The sequence below is a fragment of the Emys orbicularis genome, chromosome 18 (genome assembly GCF_028017835.1).
Source record: "Emys orbicularis isolate rEmyOrb1 chromosome 18, rEmyOrb1.hap1, whole genome shotgun sequence".
Lineage (NCBI taxonomy): Eukaryota > Metazoa > Chordata > Testudines > Emydidae > Emys > Emys orbicularis.
The window spans coordinates 22,000,161-22,026,194 of NC_088700.1; the positions used below are offsets into that span (position 1 = coordinate 22,000,161).

The following is a 26,034-nucleotide window of genomic DNA, read 5'->3' on the forward strand; positions in this document are numbered from 1 at the left end:
TGCTTGGGAACTCTTTCAAGGGGCCAAGTCATGCAGGTCCAGCTGCCCATAGGGAGCAAACCAGCATTGTAGGCTGGGGACACTCCACCTTTTATTGATCATTCTCCTACTGATCTGCAGCAGAGAACAATTTGCCCATTCTCCTACCACGCTTCACCCCCAGTGTGCACCACCCCTTTCAGCCAACGAGGCTGACTCATTGGCTCCACAACAGCTGCATATCCGGCCCAGAAATATGCTTGGCCTGGGACTTAACTATTAACCTCCAACAGCCTCCAAGCTGAACACCAAAATGGCAGCAGTGGCTCCGGTTGCAACGCAGCTCCCAGACCACAGCTGCTTTCATGGGTCCAACTGCTAACCTGATTCACGGACAGCCCTGGAGATCCCTCAGTGCTCACACAGCAGAGACTTTCCACACTGAGAAGAGAGTCTCCAAGCCTTTCCGGAGCCCACCGGCCGTAGCCAGGGGCTAGAGACTTGCTCTTACTCAGTCACTCTCAGAAGTCCATTGGCAGCTGCTCTTGAAGGAATGTGTAAGGCCACCGGAGAACACCTTGGAACTAGGAGGTGTCCCTCAGAATCCAGTGCAAATATTCTCCCGAATGCCCAGTGGCATATAGTCCCCCACAGGCAGCAGGACCCGGGACAAGGTGGAGTGGGCTGGGGCCAGCAGCCCGTTTCTGTGGTGCTTCAGAAAGTCTCCATCCCACAAAGCGCATCCGAGGACGTTGAGAACAGAACACAGGGAAAGCTGCCAGGTTCCCTGCTCGGCAGGAGTGCTGCAGGTGGCATGGCCCAGGAGTCAGAAGTACAGGGCAGGCTCACTGCTGAAGTCTGAGAGGCCACTCTGATCGGCCGGGGTAAGCTACAGGAGAGAAGAGAGGAGTTGGGGAGTGGAAACCTTGCGAGTCCCCTGGCCGGGGTGCCCATGCTTTGGGATGGCAGTGGCCGATGGCCATGCACCAGTTCTAGGCTGAACACACTTTAAAAGTCCCCAGAGGAAGGCACGCAAGCTGGCAGCTGCATTAGTCTCCCCTATGCATATAGGCAGCGGGAGGCCACTGGCTGCAGCGGAAGCACCTGCTGGCCTATCTGACCCTTGGTTCCGCTCTGGGCTCCCCGCTGCACAACGCAGTGTTTCAGCGTGGAAGGATTTCCCCCTCTCCTCTGCATCCCAGCTGGCGGCAGCACTTCAGTGCTAGGCCAAGAGCCGGACCACAGTAAGGGGGAGGGCTAGCTCAGTGGTTTGAGCATTGGCCTGCTAAACCCAGGGTTGTGAGTTCAATCCTTGAGGGGGCCACTTAGGGATCTGGGGCAAAAATCTGTCTGGGGATTGGTCCTGCTTTGAGCAGGGGGTTGGACTAGATGACCTCACGAGGTCCCTTCCAACCCTGATACTCTATGATTCTAAATGGGCTCAGGAAAGCACTGCTCTGAACCAGAGACAACCTGTGTCTGCTGATAGTGAGGTGGGCACAACCCCAGAACAGCTGAGTCACGCCCCCCTCACCCGCAGTCTCCCCGTCCTGGAAAGCAGCACCCCTCCCCTCCCAAAAGCTGTTCATCCTGCCTCTGGCCTGCCCAGCACAGCTCACCAGCCCCGCAGGGAGGGGGCCCCGCCACACAATGTGACTGAGCAATCTGGGGGGGCAGGTGACCCCACGTGCCCCCCACCTCTGCTCGGAACTCACCATGACCTGGTTCCCTGGGGGATTGGCCTCTTTCAGGAGGGGCCCGGCGGCAGTGGCAGGCTGCTCCTCGTATTCCTGCTCCTGCCACTTGCTGAACTCCACGGAGTGTTTGGGAGTGTAGCTGGAGAAACCTGCACGGAGGAGACACAGACACGTCCGAGCTACTGACCAGAGCAGGACCCCAGCTGCTCCCCCACCCTCCCAAAAGGGGGATTTCCTCTGGGCCACGTGGGTCCGGGTCCGGGTCCGGCCCAGCCTGCTGCACACGGGAAGAGGATTCACTGCCAGGGGGTCATCTGGGGGCTAGTGGAGGCCTGGGCTCCTAGGGTGGGGTGAGCAGCTTCTGCCCCCTCTGCAGATGTCCCTGCAGTTACACTCAGAGGGGGGGCCAGCACGGACACTGCACAATCCACTCAAGTGGGAGGCGCTTGGGACTCCCCTCCCCCCATTTGGGCCTTGTCCACATTCAATTCCTTTTAACACCCACTTCTGCCACGCCGCCCACAGGGAATTCAGGAGCCCTGCAGCCATTTGCCTATCGCTGTTCCCCAAACCTGCCTTGATCTGGGAGTGGGGTCAGTCCTGCTGGGTTGGCTGCAGAGTGCCTACACCAAGCGGGTGCTGCCTAAACCCTGTAAGTCCCCAAGCGCCAGCGCTCCGAGCTCAGCCCGTCCGTAGGCAGGTGTGGAGCAGGAACAGGCTGGCGACAGATTGCCCAGCTCACCTGAGCTGGGCACGTTGGCGTGCATGGTGCAGGTCGGGCGTGGAATGAAAAGGGATGAGGGCTTGTCCTCCTCGTCCTCCTCCACTTCTGAGGCAGACTCTTCCTCTTCCTCCTCCTCCTCCACCAGCGAGCTCTCGGAAGGGTACTCAAACGTGGTCTGCAGGCTTGTCTCATTGAAAGAGATCTTCATCTGGAGAATAGCAAGGAGAGTCATTGGAAACCAGGCCACAGAGCCGCCACTACCCACCCCAGCTCAGCCGGGCTGCTGCCAGCAAAGTGCCAGGACAGGCGCTATGACTTTGCTCCTGGTTTAAGATGCTCCTGCCCTACAGAGCGACCCCCGACTCGCCCACAGACCCTCCCAGCTTCACAGCACTATCTAAATGGCAGACAGCAAATTGGAGCAGGACGTGCAGCCCAGAGTCCCCTCCTGAACCTCCCGCTCCCTATCCCTGGGCCAGGGGCTCTTAGCGAGGGCTCCTCGCCTGTCACGGTACCGCCAAGGAGGAAGCCCTCAGAGCAAGCTAGGCCCCAGAGCACCGAACAGGTTTGGGTCAAACCCAACCTTCAAATCCCAGCCAGAAGCAGCATCACCTTCAGATCTCCCTGCAAGGAGCATCCCCTCCCCCTACAGACTGCCAAGCGTGGCTCTGGCCGGGGGGGCTCACACGCAGTGCACTGCAGCAACCCAGTCATCCGGGACTCCCCCCTCCACAGGCCCTGCCTGGACACAAGGGAGCAGCCCCCCTGCTCCAAACATCAGGAAGTGCCTCCCCACACACAGGGGGTTCAGCTCCCATAGCACAGCACCACCCCCAGCGCAACCCCAGAGTGAGACACCTACAGCTCCCTCAACCCCTTCTCACGGCAACTGCCAGCACAATGGAAATGCACATCCAGGGCAATCCACCACTGGGACTTCAGAGTGCGGGACCCTCGTCTCCGCCCAGGCACTCAACTGTCCCATCACGTGCAGGACCCACAGCAAGGCTGGAAATGGACCCATCCATGAACAGAGCCCCAAGGTAACGCCCACCAAACGGTACCGGTCTCCCCCACTTCTCACCCTCCCTGCCCCCAAAGTGGCAGCTGAGGCACCACAGGCCTGTCCAACCGCAGGCTGAGGAGCTCCCTGGCTCTGCCAGCCCAGTGAGCAATGGGGGAAGTGGCCACATCCTTCGTAATCAGAGCCCAACACTGCCCTTGCCCAGAGCCAGCAGGGGTCTCCAAGGGAAGGCTGGCAGCTCCTGCACAGGCCAAACTGCTGGCAGAACCCAGTGAGACCCGCTGCAGGGCTGGCTCCCCAACATGCCCACGCTTTCCCCAACGCTGTTCTGGACAGCAGAGGAAGCATGAAGAGTCTGAGCCAATAACCTGCTCCCAGCAGCAGTGCCCAGAGCTGTTCATGGGGAGGGGATCTCAAAGGACAGAGGCCAGGAAGCAGCAGAGATCCCTGCCCTAATCATAGCAGCCATGGGGGCAAGGAGGGGACCTTACTGCTAGCCAGGAAGAGCAGGCGATAGGCTGGCACCCCACTTTCCTCCCACGACACCAGCCTTGCCCTTCCTGTTCTTAGCCTGAGCCAGCACGAGACGCCTGCATCTTCCCAGCAAGGTTTGAGAATGGAGAAAGCACCTTCCAGCTGCAGTGGCGTGAGGGCCCACTCCATGGAGGGCAGGCTGCCCTGGCCTTCGTGTGCTAGCGCGCCCAGCAGAGGCTCTGCCCCTTTGGAAGCTACGTGGTATATGCCACTCCGGGAGCACAGCAGGCGCCAGCTGATCGCGAGATTCCATCACCGCTCAGCCGTTCCAGGCAAGCAGGGCAGCGTGTCCGCACTCCAACCTGCCAGGAGACTGGTCACAAGGACGGGCTCCCCAGCTGCACTCAGATTTCTAAGTTGAAGTGTTTTAATCATCTCCGTAGCTATTGGGGGGGCAGTGCCTCCCCCCAACTGCCTCCCCTCAGCCCCGGGGCAGCTCGGATATGGGCCGGAAGCGCCCCCAGCACCTGTTGCCCCTTCCCTACTGCAGCTGCTCAGCAGCTCCCCCACCAGCCAGTGCAGGTTAGGATACCCCCCTGGCAGCTCCATCAGCTGCTTCCCTGCTGGGCTGAAGGAGCCCCAGGGAGAGCTGGGCAGGGCTTGACTGGCTCTGCCTGAGCCTAGGGCAGCCTCCAGCGCTGGATGGCTCCCGCCCCCACACAGCCTCCGGGAGAGGTGAGAGCAACCAGCAGTTCCAGTTCCTGATTCTCTGCCCCAGCCCCGGGCAGAGCAGCCTGGGGGTTCCCCTAACCCGCACTAGCTGCCATCAGTCCCCCTGGGGAGAGTTGGAGCACAGCCTGCAACAGCCGCTGCCCCTTCCACGTCTGATGTGCCCCCCTGCACCCCAACATGCCACCTGCACCCGGGGCTGTGGAGCGGTGAGGTCAGAACCAAACCCACCAGCTCTTTGTCCACTGGAGAGCCCCCCCACCTCGCTCCGCACCACAGGAATCACAGCTGCCTCAACGAGCTGACTGTGACCCCTGGACCCTGGGGCTGAAGGGGAAGGTGCTGCAGGTGTTGAAGAAGAGGGGATGCAGAGTCTGGCATCATGAGGCTACTTCGGCCTGGTCCCAGTGCTAACCATCAACACGGACCCAGTCTCCCCAGGCACAAACAGCAATTGTAAACAGGTGTGCTAAAGGAGGCCCTGAGCAGGGACCAGATGGCCTCAGACTGGGGCATGGGAGAAGGAGGGAGCTAGAATAAAACATCTGCTATTGACATTCAGCCAGTTATGACAAGCAGATGTTTGGGAAGGGATGGGAACCCTCCTGCTTCAGGACTTGGCCAGTGGCAGGAGACTGCCTAGATGGCCTGAGTAGATCCAGGATAGCACGGCGGGGTCCCACAGTTCCCACACTAGGAGCTGTGCTCCAGAACAATCCTGCATTGGCCTGGAGCCGGGCGTTTTCCATCCCACATTTTGGGTTCAGTGATCCTAAGACGCTCCGGAGGCCTACCCCACAATCCGGCTGCTCTGCACAGGCTGCTTACAGATCCAGTGAGTTAGCACCCGAGGCTTGGCCAGCGTTGCTCCTGAACATGCCAGATCCCAAGGAGACAAGAGGTGCCAGTCTCCAGCGGTTAACCTGGAGCTGGCAAGGACAGAGGGACTCCGATTCTGTTGGAAGGGGTAGACCCTGGAGGAAGGCAACTGAACAAATCCGATTATAATTCCATGTCGAAAGAACAGCTGCAGACAGACTAGCCAAGGTGCCAAGCCACTTCGTGCAAGACTGTAAGGTGCCCTAAGTGGCATAAAGAACACTGAGAAGAGAGAAAACAGTGGCCAAAAACACCCACAGCTGCAGCACTCTTGGGACCAGGGGCTGTTCCTGGGGCACACAAGGGTGTCATCTCGGGGGCACCCTAGACATTAGGCGAGGAGCAGTAAGTAGCGCAGGGGGGCAGAGCGGCTTCATGCGGAGGGCAGAACCCAAGGAGTAAGCGGAGAGCAGCAGAACATGAAGATTTCCTGAGGAGACGCTTTGAGGCTGGGAGTGGGCAGGAGCGTCAGGCAGGACTGCCTGGGCTGGACACTGGGCGGACTGGTTCCCCTTCACCTCGGAGCTGAGCCCTAGCGACAGACAGGGATTGCTCTGCAAGATGAATGGTGCTGGCCAGCCTTTGGTTGGGTAGTCTGGGGGTTCCTCTCTTCCTGAACTGGAGCCCACCTAGGATGGTGCACACCACACCCCTTGTGTGGGCAGGCTGCCCCAGCCAACTGCCATGTTACCGCCTGACCCAGCCCTGCTGTAAGCCCTGCCTGGGGCAGGTGCAGCCCATCTGCATTCAGAGCTGGCTCCAGGTAACAGACAATGCAGTTACCCCACAGTGAGACATCTCCACACAGTGTCTCCGTGATGCCACCTCACTAGTGTTCGTTACCAGCATGCAGGGTGACTAGCAACGCACTGCGAACGAGCCACGTTATGGAGGGGCTCAGCGGGGGTTCGAGGGGAGAAGCTCTGAGCCACCCATGCAGAACAATGGCCTCACGGCCCAGGACTGGGCTTGGAGCTGCAGCTGCTTACCCGCGAACAGCGCTAGTGTAAACAAACTCATTCAGTTCCCAGTGTATTCCCCTAAGCCCCGCCCCCAGCTCAGTTAATCCATGAGATCCCCTGACGTAATACTGAACCTTGCTCCCCGGCGTCTCCCATACGCAAGCTTTCCTCCTCTCGCCCGTGAGCAGCACAGGGCAACGCTCCCCCACCCAACTGAGAGCAGAGAGCACTAACCCAACTGAAAGGAGAGGAAGTTGGTCAGCCCAATGATCAGAGTTGGAGTTTGGCCAGGGCACCCGGTTAATTTCCAGACGAGGAGGGGTGAGTGCCAGAACCTTCAACCACCAACGAATCCGGCCCTCGGAGAGCCGCTTCCAATCACCCCTCACAGCCCTGCCAGTTAGGTGAGGCAATCGCCAAACACACCAGCAGCACCTGGCTTCGTTTGCTGCTTCCCACCCCAGTGCTACACTTGCCCTGCCACAGCTTCATTTGCGAGAAGTGCCGAGATCCAGGCCTGTGGTGGGGCAGTCCTCAGATGGATTGCAGGACACTGCTATACTGGTGACTGGGTGGACACTCAGATCCTCCAGGAAGCAGGTGGTATTAGGGAGCTCTATGGAGCTGGTGGCAGTGGGGCCCTTTACCATTAGGATCACGGAACGGTAGGGCTGATTCCGCTGGGAGAAAGCCTTACCGGGGTTCAGAAGGGTTACTGACCTAGGGGAAACAGCAGCCAGTACGTGGAAGATGGGGTTGAGGGAATGCTAGGCACTCACTAGTACCGCATTCCTGTCACACTCACCGTACACACATGCAAGCAGCCTGTGGGCCAGGGCCGGACATTCCCCCTTAAGGACTAAGAGCAGAATGACTTTCCCAGGCACCTGCATTCACACCATAGGCTCCAGGGAGTCATTACCAGACTTGGGACTTCCCCATGTTGCAACATGTTTCTGCTTCTGGCCAGCTAAGCAGCATTTTGGCAGCCGCTTTGACCTTCCTCCAGCACAGGGCATTGGATTCCTGCCCACATGCTGGTTATGGAAGGTCAGTGAGCAGGACAAACTCCATGGGAAGTGTGGCCACAACACAGGTAGCCCCCCAGAAAGTCACTGGGGATAGGGGAGGTTAAGATTCAAGCTCATCTCTGTAGGCCAAGTGGCTCCATGTGCTCCTAACGGGCTCTCACAGACAGGGCTGTGCGTCAAGCCGGTAGAATGAGCAAGCCGGAGTCTCTGGGACCCTGAAGAGAAGCGAAGAGTTGGGACGGGGTGGGAGTTCCCTATTGGCAATAGCGGCCAAGGCAGCCTGCCTGTGCTCAGCGCGTTCCAGCTGCTGCTCAAGGAAACCGGACTAAAAACAGAGGAGAGCAAGAGACAACCCTGACCCCGTTACTGGCTTCTCCAAAAGGGGAGCCCTCTGCGCAGCTCCCCATTGTGGGTAGCACTCAGCCAGCACGGCACCGTACCGTGAGTACTAGCGAGGCTGGAGTGGGCAGCACGCTTGGCGCACAGAGCAGAGATTACACTAGTTTACAGCACTGCCGGCCCCCAGAATTGTACTGGGCCTTCTAAAGCAGAGACTAAGTCTTCGCTAAACTGGGAGCTGCAGACAGTATTTCTAGAACAGTTTGATCTCTCCCCCCCGCCGCAGGTGTCTAGCAATAAAGTTATTCTTCTGCAGTTTGCTCATGATGGTTACATTATGGCTAGAAAGAAAACAGGGAGCGTCCGAGCAGGCTTATCTCAGAGCCTTACACCCCCAGGAAAGGTGGAACACCACTTGGGACTGGGGGAGAACATCTCACATTCTTCATAAGGTGTTCACACAGCAGTGACGCAGGAAGTGGGTTCTAGATTGTGGAATCACAACGGAAAGCCTCTAGCTAGCCTCTGCCTGGGATACGCAGGCTTCAGAAGCAAAGTCCAAAGGCACCAGCAGCCATCTTGCTTCAGAGGAGAATGTTATTCCCAAGGGCAAATGTATTCAGGGCCTAGTCATAGGAGCTTACCAGTCTGTGCATTTCACCAATTGCTTTACGCAGACCTATGCCACAAACTCCATGTCCTAGACAGAAACATGTCTGAGCATTAATGCTTCACCCAGGGATGGAAGCCGTCCCCCACTGAGTGGTGAGAATGAGGCCGGGAGCTCAGGGAGGCACACAGTGCTGGTAAGCCATGTGATGTTTGTATCCATGGCAAGTAACCTGTTTACTTGCCAAGGTTTCCAAAGTACTGAGAACAGAGCAGTCTGATCCCAAGGGGGGCGTAGGTTGGGCCTGCAGGCAGCATAACAGCCGCACATGGATCCAACAACAAATTTTCATCTATGAAGAAATCCAGCCCCATGGTTTGGGGCAGTGCTGAATGGGCGAGCGCACCAGAGAACCAACCACACTTCAGTGTTAATTCTAGGCAGGGCGTGTCACAGCAGCCCTGCCCAAGCCCCAGCTTTATGGTCTGCTCAGGCATTCGCCAGTCCACCGCATGGCGGCACAAAACGTAACGTTCTGCAAGTTTAATACATCTCACAGCTCCATATGGGGTTCTGAATCCAAGTCTAACCAGGGACAGCTAGTGGCTGCTCTGAAGCAGGCCAACACTTCAGGAGATAAAGCTTCCCACCTCTGAAGAAGCTTTAGGGTTGCTTTGAAATATAGTCCGCTAGTTTAAAGCTGCTAGTCCAGGGATGGGATGGAGGATGGGACATGCTTCTCCATAGGCAGGGAACCACGATCCCTCACCTGAACTGACGGTGCTGAGCAGTGGTGTGGCCGCGTCAGCTCTGCGTAAGCTGGAAAGCTCGTCTCTCTCGCCCACAGAATAATAAAAGATAAAGATAAAAGATAAGTCCAATGAAAGATACCACCTCACCCACCTGGCCCAGTGCTAAGCAGGGCAATGACTCAGCCTCACAAGCAGGGCTGCAGTGAGAGCTGTCAATTCTCTCAGAGCTGGGCAGCAGGGGAGTGTATTCTGTTACTTGGGCTTTTTGCAGGGGAAGCAGTTTGTCATGGAAAGTCCAGATACCACCACGATCCCAGCCCGGCTTTCCGCACCTATCCCCCTACTAGGCCCTCTCCTGCAGATCGACAGGGGCTCCAGACTGTTCAGATGTACAGTACAAACACAGCCAAAGGGGGAGGTACTGATCCAAATTCTCCCACTTCAACTCTTTGTCAGTTCCTGCCAGCTGGACGGCAACGCGTGACAGAGCAAGGGCAGGCGCCACACCCTAGAACAAAGCATCTCAGAACAGACAGCTCTGTATGTGTGGGCATGTCAGTGAAGGCTCCCATGTAGTGACACCAGCCAGCCACGCCACCTACTTGCTCCACAGCTAGGGACAATGCAGTCCCATTGTGAATCGCACAGGAACCTGTGACAAAATGAGAATTTTCTGAAGTATCTGTATGAATCCTAGGCGTGCCTCAGTTTCCCTCTGCACTTTGCATTGTGGAAAAAAGTTTTACGTTTCCTGCTCAAACAGCGCAGCTGGCAGGAGGTCTGGGAGTGTTACCTGGCTGTCTGGAGGGACTGAATAGGGTCACAAAACAACTAGCTGAAACAAATCCCAAATCAACAGAGCATCCAGCAAGACAAACACAACCAATGAGTGAACCAGCCACACCTAACAGCAGAAAACCCCGAGAAGACCAACAAGGAAGAGAGCAAGAGATGGAGTCCATCACAGCTTGGCCAGCTCACCATGGCACTGGCTTGACCAGGGTGGACTATGACTTAACCTCTGCCTCTCTGTGCCTGTCACATTATGTAGCCAGGTGACTAACAAACGGGTATCTTGGTTTTGAAAAGGCTGCCTGTGTCATGGTAAATACTCCCTGAGAGCACTGCACCTGCAAGGAGCATAGTACAAGCCTCCAGCAGGAGCCTAGTTGGGCCGGATTCGCTGCAGAGAGCCGCAGAGAGACAGGGATTGCTGGTGCCGAAGGCCCGGTCCTGGAGACCCCAGGCCTACCCCTGTGGAAGTGCCCGGGTCCTGGGGACCCAGCATACTAAATAGGTCACTCTCAAGAGACTGGTTATGAGACTGGGGCATAGACCAGACCCCAGGACTCCATAACATATGCCAAGGTGGTTTTCATGCAGACTAGAGACACTGAGGCTAGTCCTCCCGGGGTTACTTGTCAGAAGGCGTCAGGGAGGTTATGTTACCGTGACAGGTGATTATAGAGCAGCCAAGTGCTGGTAGAACCTCATCTATGGAAGCCTGGAACAGCCTTGGAGAAGCTGGGAGTTCTACATCCCTAGCAGCAGCCCTGTGGTAGCAGGGCATTTGCAATGGTCCCAGGAGAGCCATCCAGATTATAGCCCTCCACCATCTTGGAAAGAGGAGTTTTGCCCAACTAGAAGGGGGATCTAAGAACGGCTGTCACAAGATTTAAACCCTTCCAGTTTAAAACACAGAAGACAGGACAGATGGTTCAATCTCATTCTAGATTTAAAAAAGCAGGCTCCGTGTCTTCGCTGGCGGAAGCCCACAGTAATGTGGAGATAGGGGAGCCTGGAACCGGTTCTACCATCACAGGTTACAGATTGCATCACTAGGACTGCATCTCCAGCAGCCATTCTAGGGCTCTTCCTGGATTATTTTGCCAGTAACGCTGGTCAACAAGCATTTTCCTGTACGCTTTGCTGAGGCAGGGAAGGTGCGAGTGTGAAGTTAGTTACTCCATGCTAGACTACTATGATGCCATCCCACAAGAGCAAGTTCTGTTCAGTGACGAACACTTTTTTGCCCCATCAGTTGAGTGTCAGTGTTTCTACCTGCACAGAGTAACCCCAAGATTTACACTGGCTAGCATGCCAGGGAGCGCTGGGCTGCTGGCAGAGGAGAGTTCTGTAGGATCAGACACCAGTTCCCATACCATGCTGCTCAACAAGAGAATCTCCCCTTACAAAGCCAAGCCACAAAGCTGCTCTGTGTAATCAATACACTGAAGCACATGGCAGATGGGAGGAAGGCACCCGGACTCGAAATATTAAACTCCATGTAAGGGAAGAGAGTTTCAAATTCCTGGTGAGAAGAGACAGTGCAAGGAGAGAGCCATCAAGGGCATCAGGAAGTAGAGTTCCTCCAGAACTCAGCACTCCCTCAATATCAGCCCAGGCTGTGTTCCAACAGCCTCACAGCTCCATCGGGCAAGTGGAGTTTGTTACTCATGTGTGGCAGCGTAGCTATTCACCACGCCTCAGGAGAATGACTTCACTCCCCTGCAGATCTGCAGGAAGGAAACTGCCCCAGTGTCTCCGGCAGCTGAGTTAGTAACTTACCCGTTTAATGTAGCTAATGTCTACAAGTTGCACAAACACACCTCCCTTCCCCACTTCCAAACAGATCTCATCCAAATGCAGAGAGAGCAGGGCAGAGTGAACTGCTATCCTGGTCAGGAGCCTGTCCACACATGGAGTTATTCTGGAACAACTATGGCACTATAACTTCACACCCTACATTAATCCAAATGAACTTTCAAGTGCGGACAAGCCAAGACTCTTGATGCCATAAACAGGCTGAAGTGGAGATCTCTGTACCGGTAAAGAAGGATCCTGGCTTGTGGAGCAGTCTGAGGTACTCCATGTGTGCTGGGCTGATGGATAGGAGGAAGAACACAACCATGAGGCAGACCACCCCAAACGGCTCCTTTACAGCAAAGGAGACTAAGAGGGTCACCATTCTGACCTTTAACCTACAGACGAGCCTGAGCCTTCTCAGACCTAGAATGGAATAGAGGCCTCCTGCATTCTAGGAAATATTGGGAACAGAATCCCCTTCCTATCCTGTAGAGGAGCTTCTCCTAGTGTTCAGAACTGAAGGAGATAGGTGCCTGTCTCTTAGCATTTTGAAAGAGGGTTCCCTCAAAAAAAAAAAAAAAAAAAAAAAAAAAAGGAGAGAGGTTTAGAGAGCGGCATGAATGGAATAATCTCACTGGAGAGTTTCCAGAATTGATATATTGGATGTTTGTTCTACAAAGAAACAAAAAGATGCTTCCCTAATGGGGAAGCCAATGAGTCTCCCAAGTTGCATTGGAAGCTCCCAGGTGTGTCCTCAGACCTGCTGCTTCAACCGCGAGCCATACGGTTTTCTTGAGGCGTTTGCTTATGAAATCTAGCTTTGTGTCTCAGCACAGAACCTTCGAGAGGTCTCGCTCAGATCACTGCAGGCTAATAGCACTCGGCTCTCGACAAGAGGATGGCACTCCCCTCTGGCATGCCCAATACAAATCGAAAGGACTGAGAGCAGACCGGGAATCTCATTGATTCAAACTGTCTTTATCAGCCGTACCAGATGTCTTGGGGGAGATCCTGGGTAAAGATAAAGGTTTCACTTCTCCAGGAACAGCTAACCACACACATGCGGCCCACCCAGGGATTATACTGCAGCTTAGTGGCATGTCCTTATCCCACCGCACAGGAGCAGGAATTTGGCTTTTAGAATGGTCGTTTTTCAATAGGTCAGTGTTCACCCTGCCGCACCTGTAGAGGCTGACCAACAGCAACGCACTGGAGCTAGCTGCAGACTAAGACAGCCCTGCAGCAGTTACATTCAGGTTTTCTTTGCTGACATAAGAGCTATGGGTTTTGTCGAACCTCTGCCTTTGTTTCCTACATGCGCAGATGGCAAGGAAGAGGTTCCTACTTGCCTGCACTCATGCCAATGCAGGGATTCAATCCCCACTCAAAGCCAGCTCTTGCCTCAGGGTCTTGCTGAGCCACGGTGACCATCATAAGTTGCCGGAGCGAAAGAGAAGCCTCCTGTCTGTGTAACAGCTCCTCGTGGGGGGGCAATAGGCAGAGAGAAGGGGATTGTGGGCAGATCGGGGGTAATAGCCCTTCTTATAGAATGCAGACAGTCATCTTAATTGCTCTTTATTAGAGGGGCCCTTTATAGGAAGTGTTTTCCCAAGGCTACTCCCGGGGCTGCAGTAACCCTCCTTCTGGCGGAGGGGAGCTAGTACAGCAACATACCCCCTTTCCTCTCCTCTCCGGCCTCCGAGCCAACCAAGGCAGAATGCACCGCTCCCACTGCGCCCTAGGCCCAAGAGCCAGGGGCTGGCTGTGGTTTGCAGCACGGTGCCTGTGTGAGGAACTCTCCCTTCTCTCACACCACAATCTAGGAACAGTGGCATTAGAGCAGAGTGGGGAGAGCGGCTGCTCCTGCGAGAAGGCATCTGGCTCCCAACTGACTAAGAGGGACGAGGTGGGTGAGGTAATCACTTTTCTGGGTGAGAGAAGCTTTCGAGCTACGCCGAGCGCTTCTTCGGGTCTGGAAAGGCACTCGGTGTGTCTACACTGCAGTTACACATCCACAGCTGGTGTTACTGGCGAAGATGATAGAGATCAGCAAAGCGGGAGTCTGCACACCCGGGGCTGGATCTCTCCTGAAACAGGACTTTGACCACACAGCCCATTCGTCACTCCGCTTTACAATCCACGTCTTGCCCTGGGGTGTAGGACAGCCTTGTCCCTGCGGGCGGTAGGTGTGTTCTGCCCAGCAGTAATAGGAACCGTAGTCAGCTTGACTGGAGCCTGCAAGGCAGCAGAGCAATGGTCGGAATCCATTCCTGGGGCAGCCGCACTAGGCTACAGTCACATTTCATGTCGCCCTCAGTGAGGCTCCAGCATGAAGAGGGGGATGCATACACTAGGGCTGGAGGGAACACTTTGCCGACACTGCTACCAACAGTTCAGCTCCACTGGCGTTACAAGCTGCAGGAAGGACTCCAGGAGGTCACCAGTGTTTTAAGGACCATGTCACGTAACTCTGCTCAGAGCAGGTCTGCACAACAGTGCTTTGAGGTTTGTGGCTGCCAGCGCGACAGCTCCCGCATGTCCCACTGATTCCGTTCTGCTGGGGGTACCTGGTAGAGCAGCGGTTCTCAAACTTCATTGCACCACAACCCCCTTCTGACAACAAAAATTACTGCACGGCCCTGGGAGAAGGGACCGAAGCCTAAACCCACCCGAGCCCCGACGCCCTGGGCAGGAGGGCCCAAGCCTAAGCCCGGCTGCCCAGGCAGTGGGGCTCGGGCTTTGGCCCCAGTAAGTCTAACGCCAGCCCTGGCGACCCCATTAAAATGAGGTTGCAACCCACTGTGGGGACCCAACCCACAGTATGAGAACCGCTGTGGTAGAGCAATTGCAGGGCAGACTGACTGTCGAAGCACCGTTGTGCAGACCTGCGCTAAGCAGGGTTACATGGCATGGTCCTTAAAATCCTTGTTCCTCATTCCAGGAAGAGGAGCATTTTTGTTGAAGAGCCTTTTAATTCTAAATGGATATCTGCATGCCCCGTTTTAAGCAGCGCAGCGACTAGAGACAATGCAGCAGGTTGGAATGTGGCATGCATGTCTGCAGGGAGACGATCTCCAAGAAGAGCCCTTCACAAGCAGCAGCAGGAAAGCACTGGGTTTAGATCGTTTCATAGCCGAAGGAGCTCACTTTTGTATCTGTACCTGGCTACAACTCATCCAATGCCGCAAGCGCCGCACTATGCCAAGCAGAACCGAGCAAGTCACACTAATGCGGAGACCTCTGCTGGCTCTCCAGCCCTCTGAGTCCTGCTCATCACTTACCAAGCCTCAAATGGCCTGGTGCATAGCTAGAGACAGGCTCTCCAACAGTACCCCTGAGCACTGGATGCTCACTGGGGACCAGGCACCTCCGAAGACTCAGGGTGCAGCTCCAGAGCTGGAGACACAAACCTCCGAACACCCAGCAGGTTCTACACCACGACCTCCAGGCAGCCTCGCAGCCAGAGGAAAAAGGAAGGCTTCAAACCAAGACTAGCATCCCCCTCCCACAGAGGCCTCCCTCCCCCTTTCTTAAGCAGCCTGCAATCCTTGCTGCCAACTAGCACAGACATGACAACGATCAGGTGCTAGAGAGAAACCTAGATTTGTATCTTGGCTTTGGCAGATGACCAGCCTCAGAGAGAGACTGGGTCACATGAGCTCACTGGGGATAGGTTTTACCTCCCCCCCCCATCTCCTAGGCATATGATATTCAATATCCCTCCCTTCCCTGCAAAGCCCAGCGGGTCCACACCCTGCAGCGAAGCCCAGTTCTCCCTCCTGAAGCTGCCATTCTCTCAACAGCCTGATATCCTGTTAGGTCCTTGTACCACTTCTAGGCCCAGGGCATGCTGAGACACCCTATACTGAAAGGACAAGCCACCTGTTAAGGACAGGAGAACACCACATAAGCCTCCGGCCCCCAGCCTGCCAGAATAATCAAGTTAGTTAATTCCTCTCTCAGTCAGCACACACAGTCTGCTCCTCGCCATAGCATCTCACAGGTGAGCAGGTTGTATGAGCAGACAGCCCGACTTGTGGTTTCAGATGGAGTATACTTGCCATGTTGCACTTTGCTAGATTGCATCCTAAAGCCATAAGGGCTCAAGTAGAGCCAAGTGGGGTTGAAACATCCAGCTCTAAAAGCGTTTGCTGTACTTTGGAACTACCTGGGTAAGGCCTAAAGGACCCTTGCATAGGAACAGGAAACAACTCGCGTGTGCCAGATCCTGCACATAGGTGCCACCCAAAATGACATTTGTTATTGTAGGGTCATCTCAGCCACCTCAAGGCCTCAGCCTTTATTTCAGGGGAACAAGCTCTGTAGAATCAGGAGAAGAAAAACAGAACTGCAGATAAACAAGCCCCAGAGTAAATTTCTTCTCCCCCCACCCCCCTCCAGGTCTGGGGCAGGAAGAGAAAGGGGGTCCTGGTCCAGTCATCTAATTCTCAGCTGAGCACTGCACTCGGCCATCTTTGGGTACGGATGACAGCGTGGCAACAACAAGGAAGGGTACTCAGTCTCCCAGCAGCCAGCAAGTGGAATGAGATCAGCTAATCACACATCTGGCTGTAAAATGCATCAGAGCAGGAAACAGGCTGTTGAGATTCTATGCATTCTGCACATCCATGGCTGTGTCTGCACATTCCACAGCGGGCACAGTAATGCAGGCCCCATTCTTACTGTTTCAATATCACTCATTAAGCTAAGCATAACACTAAACAAACAGCTCCATCAGATTGTATGGCGAACACAACTGACACACGGAAGGGCACGTTTACCAGGAAAAATATATTACTTCAAAGTCAGAGAGAGGCTCCTCTCCTGGAGAAGGACTTTCCCTACACAAACCATTCACTGGAAAAGCAGAATTTCACTGTGATCAAGATTACTATAAGTTGTTAAAAAGGAAGTCACTTTACCTGCATTCCAAGAAATCACATCCAGGCCTGGTGCCCATTCCTTATAGTTAAGGCTGCGAGTCTCTCACGGAAGTCTCGGATTCTGTGACCTCTCTGACTTCTGCAGCGGTTGTTGCTGGCTCAGGGGCTACCCACCTTGGGTAGCCCCTGGGCCAGCAGCAGCAGTTTGGGTATGTGTGAGAGGGGGCTGAGGACTAGAGGTTGGGAGGTGCAGGGGGCACTTACCTTAGGGTGGGGGGCTCCCCGGCTGCCACTGGCATGGCCCTGCAGCTACTAGACAGAAGGGCGCGCAGGTGCCCGCAGGCCCTTCCCCTGCAGCTCCCATTGGCTGTGGTTCCCAGCCAATGGGAGCTGCGCAGCCGGCGCTTGTGGAGCCCCCTGGCCCCTCTGCTGCTTAGGAGCTGCAGGGACACCCGGAGCCCCTGCCAGCCCCGCCAACCCTCCATGCCCTCCAGCACCAGAGGGGGTCCCAGGCCACTGTCCTCCCCCCGCAGCACCCGCAGGGTCCCGGGCCACCTCTCCCAGCACCCATGGCGCTCCTGGACCATTCCCCGCAGAGCACCTGCGGCCCCCCACCCAAGTTTTAGTTAGGGGTATATAGTAAAAGTCATAGACAGGTCATGGGCCGTGAATTTTTGTTTACTGCCCGTGACCTGTTCATGATTATTACTAAAAATATCCGTGACTAAAACGTAGCCTTACTTCTAGTGTGTTGAAAAACGGGAAAGCGTGCTAAGAGCTACAAAAATGATTCAAGATCCACAAGACAATGAGAGGCTTAGAGAGCTCAAGATCTAAGAAAAGATCAAGAGGCAATTTGATCAGTCTGTAAGTTCCTACAAAGGGAGAAGATACGACACTGGACATGCAAACATGCATGCCCATGGTGCCAAGGAATGCTTACCACAGGCACCAGTGAGACACAGTGCAGATCTAGGACGTGTTCAAAGCACTACAGGGACCAGAAAGAGAAGGCGCATGCTAGGCATGGAACCAAACTACTGCCAAGAAAGGCAACCTGTCCTCTAACCATGAGAGAGCAGTGGTGTGGGCTTTTGTGTCTATCTATAGATCTCTGGTCTATAATCCAGGGTTCTCCAACCTCTCCATACTATACACCACCACCCCCAACCTTCACCACTCTGAATGAAGAGTAACAGCCCTGCAGCAGCAACAGTAGTGGCTTACGTGCGAGGGGAAAGCTGGGAACATATCTGGGTATTTTTAACGTGGTAATAGTTTTGGCCTTGGTGAAGCATCTCTCGCTGCTAACTGCTCTGTTCCTCTCCCCTGCTCAGGCCTCTCTCCTTGTACACAATGCCGCCCTTCTTGCACCAGCCCCCAAGGTGACTCCGATTGACTCCTATGTAGCTGTGTGGCCTCCAGAAGCAGCAGCTAAGCGGATTCTTTCTGTTTATTTCCTACTGCTTTTACAGTCCATGAAAAGCCAGGACACCTGAAAAAGCAGCAAGAACCAAGAAAATACAGCTCTCCATAGCCCATGGTGAGGAATCTACTGGTACACAAGGTGCTGACTGCACTCTCCCCCTGTAATATACTGCCAGAGCGGAGATCAGAGGTGCTGTGCTCCTTCAATAGAAATGAGAAGGAGCCGCTGGCAGGGGGCTTGCAGCAGCCACAGCTTGGATTTGTTAACCTCCTGGGCACAGCGCAAAGCACATTTCCCCCGCTTCCCTAGTAAGCAGGGTGTGAGCTCAGGCAGATCTAGCTACATCCAGTCCTTTGTCAATGTTTATGGGTGGCACCGAGGAATGGCGCTTAGGCATCTGAAGAAATAAATTGTTCTTCCATAAACTGCAAGTGATAAAGTTGACACAAATGTCGTGAGCAACGTCCTTACTGGTAAGTTAGCAGCAGAGACGTAGGTTTGCTCTTGTTCAGATACACTGATGGTTTGTAGTCATCAAAAGCAAAGAGCCAAAACTCACTGACAGTTAGACTGTCAACAGCCGAAACCTCCAAGATCTAGACACCACATACGTTCACAGGAACACAGGAACCAGTCCCGATAAGTGGTCTGTACAGCCGTGTATCCTGTCTGACCGTGGCTAGCAGCACATGCTTCAGAGGAAGGTGTCAAAGACCCCCGGAGGGGGGGATTATGAAATAGCTTGTCCACAGGGAAAATTTCTGATACTGGTTAGCTTCTGTCAGATATTGGTTAGCTTCTGTCATGAAGCAGGAGAGTTTATAATATTAAAGTTATCCCTGGCGGTTCTCATTATCCATACAAGTACCCAGTCCTTTTCCAAGTCCTTGTACACGCTTTGTTTCTATACTGTATTGTGGTAGTGAGTTCCACAGGCTATGTATTATGAAAGTTATTTCCTGGTATAAATGTATTCCCTTTCAATTTCACCAAATGTCCCTTTGTTCTTGTATTAGGAAAGGGTAAACTGGAGTGCCTGATTGACCCTCTCACCTGTGCTTTGTTTTATGCCCCTTTCATGACCCCTTTATTCTTCTCTTCTGCAGTCCCAGTCTTGTCCGTCTCTAACCATAAGTAAGTCTCTCTCGGCCTCATCAATTTTATCACCATCTCTAACGTACCCACCCTCATCCTCTAATTCAGGATGAGGGTGGGTACGTTAGAGATGGTGACGGACAAGACAAGAACGTCAGGGGTTCTCAAACTGGGGGTCGTGACCCCTCAGGGCAGGGGTAGTCAACTATTTTTTGTCAAGGTCCAAATTTCTTGGTCAAGGTCCAGACTTCAGAGAAAATAATAAGTAAATAAAAAGCTTTTGGGGACTGTTCAAAAGCATCTGGCAGTCCCGATTTGGCCTGTGGTCCACCTATTGACTACCCCTGCCTCTACTAAAACATTTGCAGCAGGGTGATCTGAACCAAGCGTAAGCTTACTTTACAGAAAACATTCCACATAAGGGCATATTATTGACTTCTGAGAATATTACATTGCCTTTAGGTATCATTTTCTATCATGTTTTATAAATCAACTAGTTTGCTTTTTTGACTGCCACTGTCCATTAAGCAGAGCTATTCACTGAGCTGTCTCTCGAGTTGTTAATTTAGACTCTCCTCTGTGTCTGAGTAGTTCAGGTTATTCCCTCCAGTACATGTTACTTTGCATTTATCAACAGTGAGTTTCATGTCATCCTGCTGTCCATTCATCTAACTTTGTTAGGTCCCTTTGAAGTTCCTAAGTCTTCTGTAAGCTGATAAGTTTGTGCCACTGTATGCTGTCCAGCACAATGAACATTAAACAGTGACAAATACCAAAGCTGCTGTACTCCCTAGCTAACTTTCCACATCCAATTTATCCAGTTCAGAAGTTTCCTCTAAATATTACACCTGCTTGGGCCACCCTGTGGACTATTTCCCTCAAAGTCTTAGTTAGGGTTAGAGGTTTGGCTAGCGCGATGTATTCCTGCCGTAATTCCCACTTTGGTTTGATAAAGACAAAAAGACATTTGGTGTCATGTTTCAAACCTAGAAGTCAGTGACATTATAAACTCTTAACTACTAGGCAATACAACAATGTCTTTTAGTATTAGATGCTGTAACAATTCAAGCCTGCTCCTCTGTCTAGACTATTGTATCAATATAACTATGCCTGTTACACTAGCATAAATATGCACAAAGCAGGATTCTGAATCCCAGCCCCACAACAGCAAAGTCAGCTCCCAACTGGTGAGACGATCTGGCAGTCACTATGGCTTTCAAAGCCATTTGACAGCAGTCCAGGCTGGCATGTGTATTTCTTGGAGTTATTCAGAGCTGTACACAGATTCCAGCCTAAACAAAAGGCACGGGGGTCTCATTTCAAGAGGAGTTCAGCTGCTGCCGACATCCCACAAGCTCTGCCTTGTGTGGCCCTACTAATCCCTGAGCCACTAACAAGACCTCATTAACTCAGACAAGAAGCCAAGTTTATGTCACCTCATTACACAGAACAGCAGCTAGGTAGCGAGCACATGGAGGGAAGTGCAGTGCTATAGTGCACATTAGGCACAGCATGCAGTATTGGAAAAAAAAAGTTAGGTTCAACCCACCTAGCCATCTGACACACCTCACTTTCTACTCATTCCCGTGAACGTTCTCAATTTGTTTGGTTTAAATGACAATATCTGAAATGCAGCCTTGCTCTGAAAAGTGACTGCAGCACACCCCGAGGGCTGTCTCCCATTCTGAGGATGTACAGAATGGAACAAAACCCTTCTCAGTCTCCCAAGGGCTGTGCTGGCTTCACAAGGCTAACAGGAGCAGAAGCCGTTACCACTTTTGTTGCCTTCCTACCAAGCACACACACAGCAGCTGGGACCATGAGCCCGATACACATGGGGAAGGCATGGAGTCACTTTTCCAAGCAGAGCCGCCCTTGGCGCTCCCATCAGGTTACCTTTTTGCGGTGACAGCCCATCTTGCTCATGCAGGACCTCTCCAGGGACAGGTAGCCGCCGATCACCTCAATCTCATTCACGGTGGGGTAGCGCTTTTTAACCAGTAGCCCAAGATCCAGTTGGGGCGCACCAGGGTTCCCCAAGATTTTGCCCTTGCTTCTGCTTTCCTCATTGTCTTCCTCTTCTGATTGCTGGGCTCTGCTGGCTCCACTGTCGACCTCCACCCCAGAGTTGGGTGGCTTCCTTTTGGGCACTATGGTGAACGTATTGCCGCTTCTCTGCTGCAGGGCAGAGGAGGCAGGGTGGGGTCTATACAGGGGTATAGCAGAAGCCTCCATCCCCAGGGCTGAGGTAGCTTCTTGGGGCTGCTCCGAGTCCTTCAGTCCTGCATCTGGGCCCATCTCCTGGGGCAGGCCCCCAGCGTCCAGCTCCACAATATCATCATCAATGTAAGTCACAGGCACAGAGAGCTCTGGAGGGGCCTGTGGGGGGGTTATGGGCTCCCCCTGTTGCTCACACTCAGGCTTCAAGGGTGACAGGGCCCCTGCAGGCTCTGTCAGACACTGCCCCCCGCCGCGGCGGGGCACAAAGAGGAAGGAGTTCCGTGAGTTCAGGCGCAGATTGGCCAGGGCCTGCGCTTGCAGATCATGGGCAGGGATGGCGGCCAGGTCTGGCTTGGGGGCTGGGTGGATCTCAAAGGAGCCCCCGTCCCTGAGGACAGATGCAGAGAGCGGCTGGAGAGGGCTGGGGGTGGCACTGGACTGGGGTGGCTGGATCTCTTCGCTCCTCTCCGGCTTTGGCCTCGTGTTGTCTCTGGCAAGGGAAACGCTTGGCGATGGCACCGGAGGCACCTTAGCGTGCGGGCTCCTGCCCCCTGGGCTGGCACTGTGCTCCAAGGGGCCATTGGTGAGAGGGGCACAGCTGCCTGGCCGGAGACCCCGGGGAGTGACAGTGAAGGAGTTGGAGCCGATCTTGTGCAGAAAGCCGTAGGCCTGGGAGGTGCCCGGGGAGCCCAGGACGGGCTGGGGGACAGCAGTGCTGAGTGGGGAGCCCAGGGCCTGCCGGTTTGGAGGGCTGGCCGGAGGGACTGGGACCGGCCGGGGGGCAGCGGTGCTGAGTGGGGAGCCCGGGCCCCGCCGGTTTGGAGGGCTGGCCGGAGGAACTGGGACCGGCCGGGGGGCAGCGGTGCTGACTGGGGAGCCCGGCTCCCGCCGGTTTAGAGGGCTGGCCGGAGGGACTGGGACCGGCCGTGGGGCAGCGGTGCTGAGTGGGGAGCCCGGGTCCCGCCGGTTTGGAGGGCTGGCCGGAGGAACTGGGACCGGCCGGGGGGCAGCAGTGCTGACTGGGGAGCCCGGAGCCCGCCGGTTTGGAGGGCTGGCCAGGGGGACCGGGACCCGCTGGGGGGCTGCAACGCTGACCGGGGAGCCCGGGATCGGCCGGGAGGCGGCGGCGCTGGCTGGGGAGTCCGGGACCAGCCGGGCCGGGGGGCTGCCAGGGGAGTTTGGCACCGCGGGCTCCGCGTCCCTGCTCCGACGCCGCCGGCCCCGCGGCCACTGGTCAAACTTCTGCAGCAGGCGGCTGACCCTGCCGGCCTGGCCGGGCTCGACCGGCTCGTAGACGAAGACCTGGGCGGCGCGGATCTCGGTGAGCGCCGAGCCCTTGCGGGCCAGCAGGTCCCGGAGCGGGTCGCGGCCCCGCGGCGAGGCGGTAGGCGGCGTGTCCCGGGCGCCCTCCCCGGCCGCGAAGCAGGCGGCGGCGTCGGGCTGGGACTCGATGATGAGGATGTTGTCGGCGCGGATGGTGCGGATGCCGGGCACGGCGCTGTACAGCTCCAGCAGCTCCTGCAGGGGCCGCCCCGCGCCCCGCCGCCCGCCCCCGGGCAGCCCCTGCCGCAGCCGCCGCCGCTCGCTCTCCAGCCGCATGAAGGGGTTCTCGCGCAGCGGGCCCAGGCTGTCGGCCAGCACCAGCCGCTCCTCCTGGGGCGCCGGGCCTGCCGCGCCCCCGCCGCCCGGCTCCGGCTCCCCGCCCGCGGGCGGCCCCGCCAGCTTGGCCCGCTTCCGCTCCAGGATCTCCCGCTTCCACACGGGCAGCGCCAGCCCGCCGGGCGAGGAGAGCGGCGGCTCCATGGTGCGCGCGGCACGGGGTGCGGGGCAGCACTGCCAGGCACCGGGCCCCCCGCCGGCCGCCTCCCGACCTGCGGCCCCGCCCTCTACCCGCCCATTGGACAGCAGCGGCGGCATCGCTCCCTCGCGCCCGAGCGGCGCCGCCCATTGGACAGCAGTTCCGCCACAGCCAGGCCGGCCAGTTCCGGGTGAGAGGCGTGTCTTGGAGGGCGGGGCGGGGCAGGGCAGGTGCGCGCTGCCGGGTAGGGTTCGGTCCTAGAGCCCGGGGGCTGCGCCGTTGTCCCCGCCGCCTGGCGGCCCCGCTCCCTGTGTGCGCGGCAGGGGGCGCTGCGCTTGGCCGGCTCCCGCCCAGACCAACCGGGCTTCGCTGCTAGGCTCCCCCGGTGCGGGGCCATGTGCACAGAGCCCGGCTCGCCCCGGCCCCGGCCGGGAGAGCCCCACGGGGCGGGGGGCAACCCCCGAAAGGCTCCGGAGCTGCTGCGAGCGACCCAGCCGGGGAGGGAAAAAGTCCGCCCTGGAGCTGCGGGTCCGCTTTCCTGGGCCGGGCTCTGTGGCTCGCAGGAAATCGCCTCCAGTACCGGGAGTCTTTCCTGAGCGGGGAAACAGGAGCAGGGTCAGCCCCGCCCTGCCAGCGTGTGTCCGTTCAACAAGGGGGTCGTCCTAGGCTGGCAACAGCCCGGTCGGAGATGCTGTTATAATGGCAAAACGATCCTGTTGCCAGAATAGCTGAAGTCACTCGCTGAGCTACACCAGCGGCTGCCTGGCGCTAGGAGGGGTTACCGGGGTAGCTGTGCTGGTAGAGAGCTTTTCTCACGAGTGATTGCAAGTGCTGGTTCTCAGTCCGGGAACATGGACCCCTACGGGTCCGCAGAGGTCTTCCAGGGGGTACATGGGCTCATCTAGATGTGTCCCTAGCTTTACAGCAGGCTCCATAAAAAGCACCAGCGAAGTCAGTACAAACTAACATTTCATACAGCCGGTGGCTTGTTTCTACTGCTGTATGTACTATACCTGGAAATGCACGTACAATATGTATATTCCAATTGGTTCATTTTAGAATATATAGGGAAAATGAGAACGTCAGCAATTGTTCAGTAACAGGGTGGCTGTGACCCTTTTGTCTTTTTATATGTGATTTTGTAAGCAAATAGTTTTTAAGTGAGGTGTAACTTGGGGTGCGCGAGACCAATCCTGAAAGGGGTGCAGTCCGGAAAGGTTGAGAGCCGCTGTTCTAGTGCAGACTAGGCTCAAGAATCCTAATGATTCTTATTAACTGGAGAGAACAGATTTCATAAGGAGCTGGGTTGTATTGCTGGGAAAGAGTCCTTGCTCATTTAACAACCTTCTTTATCTTCTAAGGAAATGGAATGGTTCTTTGGTGGTACAAAGCTACAGTTCAGATGAGAGAAAACTAGACTGTGCACTGTGACAATCATGGCCCCACAAACACACACTCAAAGGGCTTGTCTACACTTGAAAGTTCATTCAGATTAAGGTAGAGTGTGGATTTAAAGCATAATAGCTATTCTGGATTAACTCCATGTGTAGACAAGTCTAACTGCCAGCCAGTAGCCTATTTTCAAAGGGAAATTGTGAGATTTCAAAAGGGGAGGGATAGCTCAGTGGTTTGAGCATTGGCCTGCTAAACCCAGGGTTGTGAGTTCAAGCCTTGAGGGGGCCACTTAGGGATCTGGGGCAAAAATCAGTACTTGGTCCTGCTAGTGAAGGCAGGGGGCTGGACTTGATGACCTTTCAAGGTCCCTTCCAGTTCTAGGAGACAGGATATCTCCATTAATTTAATTTAATTTTCAGTGGCTCTGTGCAGAACAGGAATCAAGCTGAGATGGACGTTGGTAACCAAATGAGTGAACTGTCTCATTAGTGGTGACTCTGCACACAGCCTCTGTACTAGCACCAAAGGACCTGAAAAAGGAACATTTCTCCTTAACCTCAGCCTCCCCAGCTCCACTGAAGTACCTAGTAGTTACAAACAAAGGCCCTGATCCTGCAAGTTCCTTGGCCGGGATGCTCCCTTGCACCCCTGGAGTGTAACTTGCAGAGTCAGCTCCTGCAACCTGCTCTTTGTTTTGCTCCTCCACACGCTAGCTCTTCTGCTGTTGAAAAACCTCAATCCAGATCTGGACCCACCCACTCTCATTAGGGGTTAAAAGGAAGCCACCATGGCCGATGAAGGCTATCTTTTGAGGGCTCATTTCCCTGAACTAAAAGAGGAGAAGAGACAATGGGCAATAAGTATGCAGAATGCTGCAGGGGGAAATAAAGTGACTGCTCCATCCAACTGTCCTTTAGAAAAAGATGAAGGCTAACATTTTCCCACCACAGGTGCCTAGAGTTAGGGGTGAGATTTCCAACAGCACCCCAGGGTGTTGGGAGCATATACCCCATTACAAGTCACTGGGACTTTGTGCTCCAAGCTTGCTTAAATGATTCTGGAAATCCCCTCCTCTCCAAAAAAAATTCCTTGGGGGATCTAAGTAATTGGCCTGATGTGAAAGGCACAGAGTTCAATGGGAGGTATCATTACCATCAAAGGGAGCTGAGGCCTGGTTACGCACTTCCAAGTACCATCCGGTTCATTTAGGTGCCTGACTTGGGACATCCCAACTGGAAAATGTTGGCCTCCGTTCATTTTTCTAAGGTTTAAACCCAGAGCAGGCATGTAAGAATTAGCTCTGTACGATCAATGCCTCCTGACCCTGGCCCACACAAAGTGTACTGCACACCAAGCCTGAAAAACCCAACACTCTTCTGTTCGAAAGAAGGTGGAAGGAAACAGGTTCTCGGACACCTTCTCTGGTCT

General features: G+C 55.1%; 1 protein-coding gene across 1 annotated transcript; it reads right to left on the bottom strand.

The window, feature by feature from the left end:
• Positions 1 to 805: 805 nt before the first annotated feature.
• On the bottom strand, positions 806 to 23,216 carry TPRN (taperin). The gene is made up of 5 exons (XM_065418903.1): positions 22,502 to 23,216; positions 21,090 to 22,351; positions 2,419 to 2,608; positions 1,695 to 1,825; positions 806 to 868 (listed from the first exon to the last, which is right to left on the bottom strand). Exons 1-5 carry the CDS (start codon positions 23,214 to 23,216, stop codon positions 806 to 808), a joined length of 2,361 nt encoding a protein of 786 aa, XP_065274975.1.
• Positions 23,217 to 26,034: the final 2,818 nt, after the last annotated feature.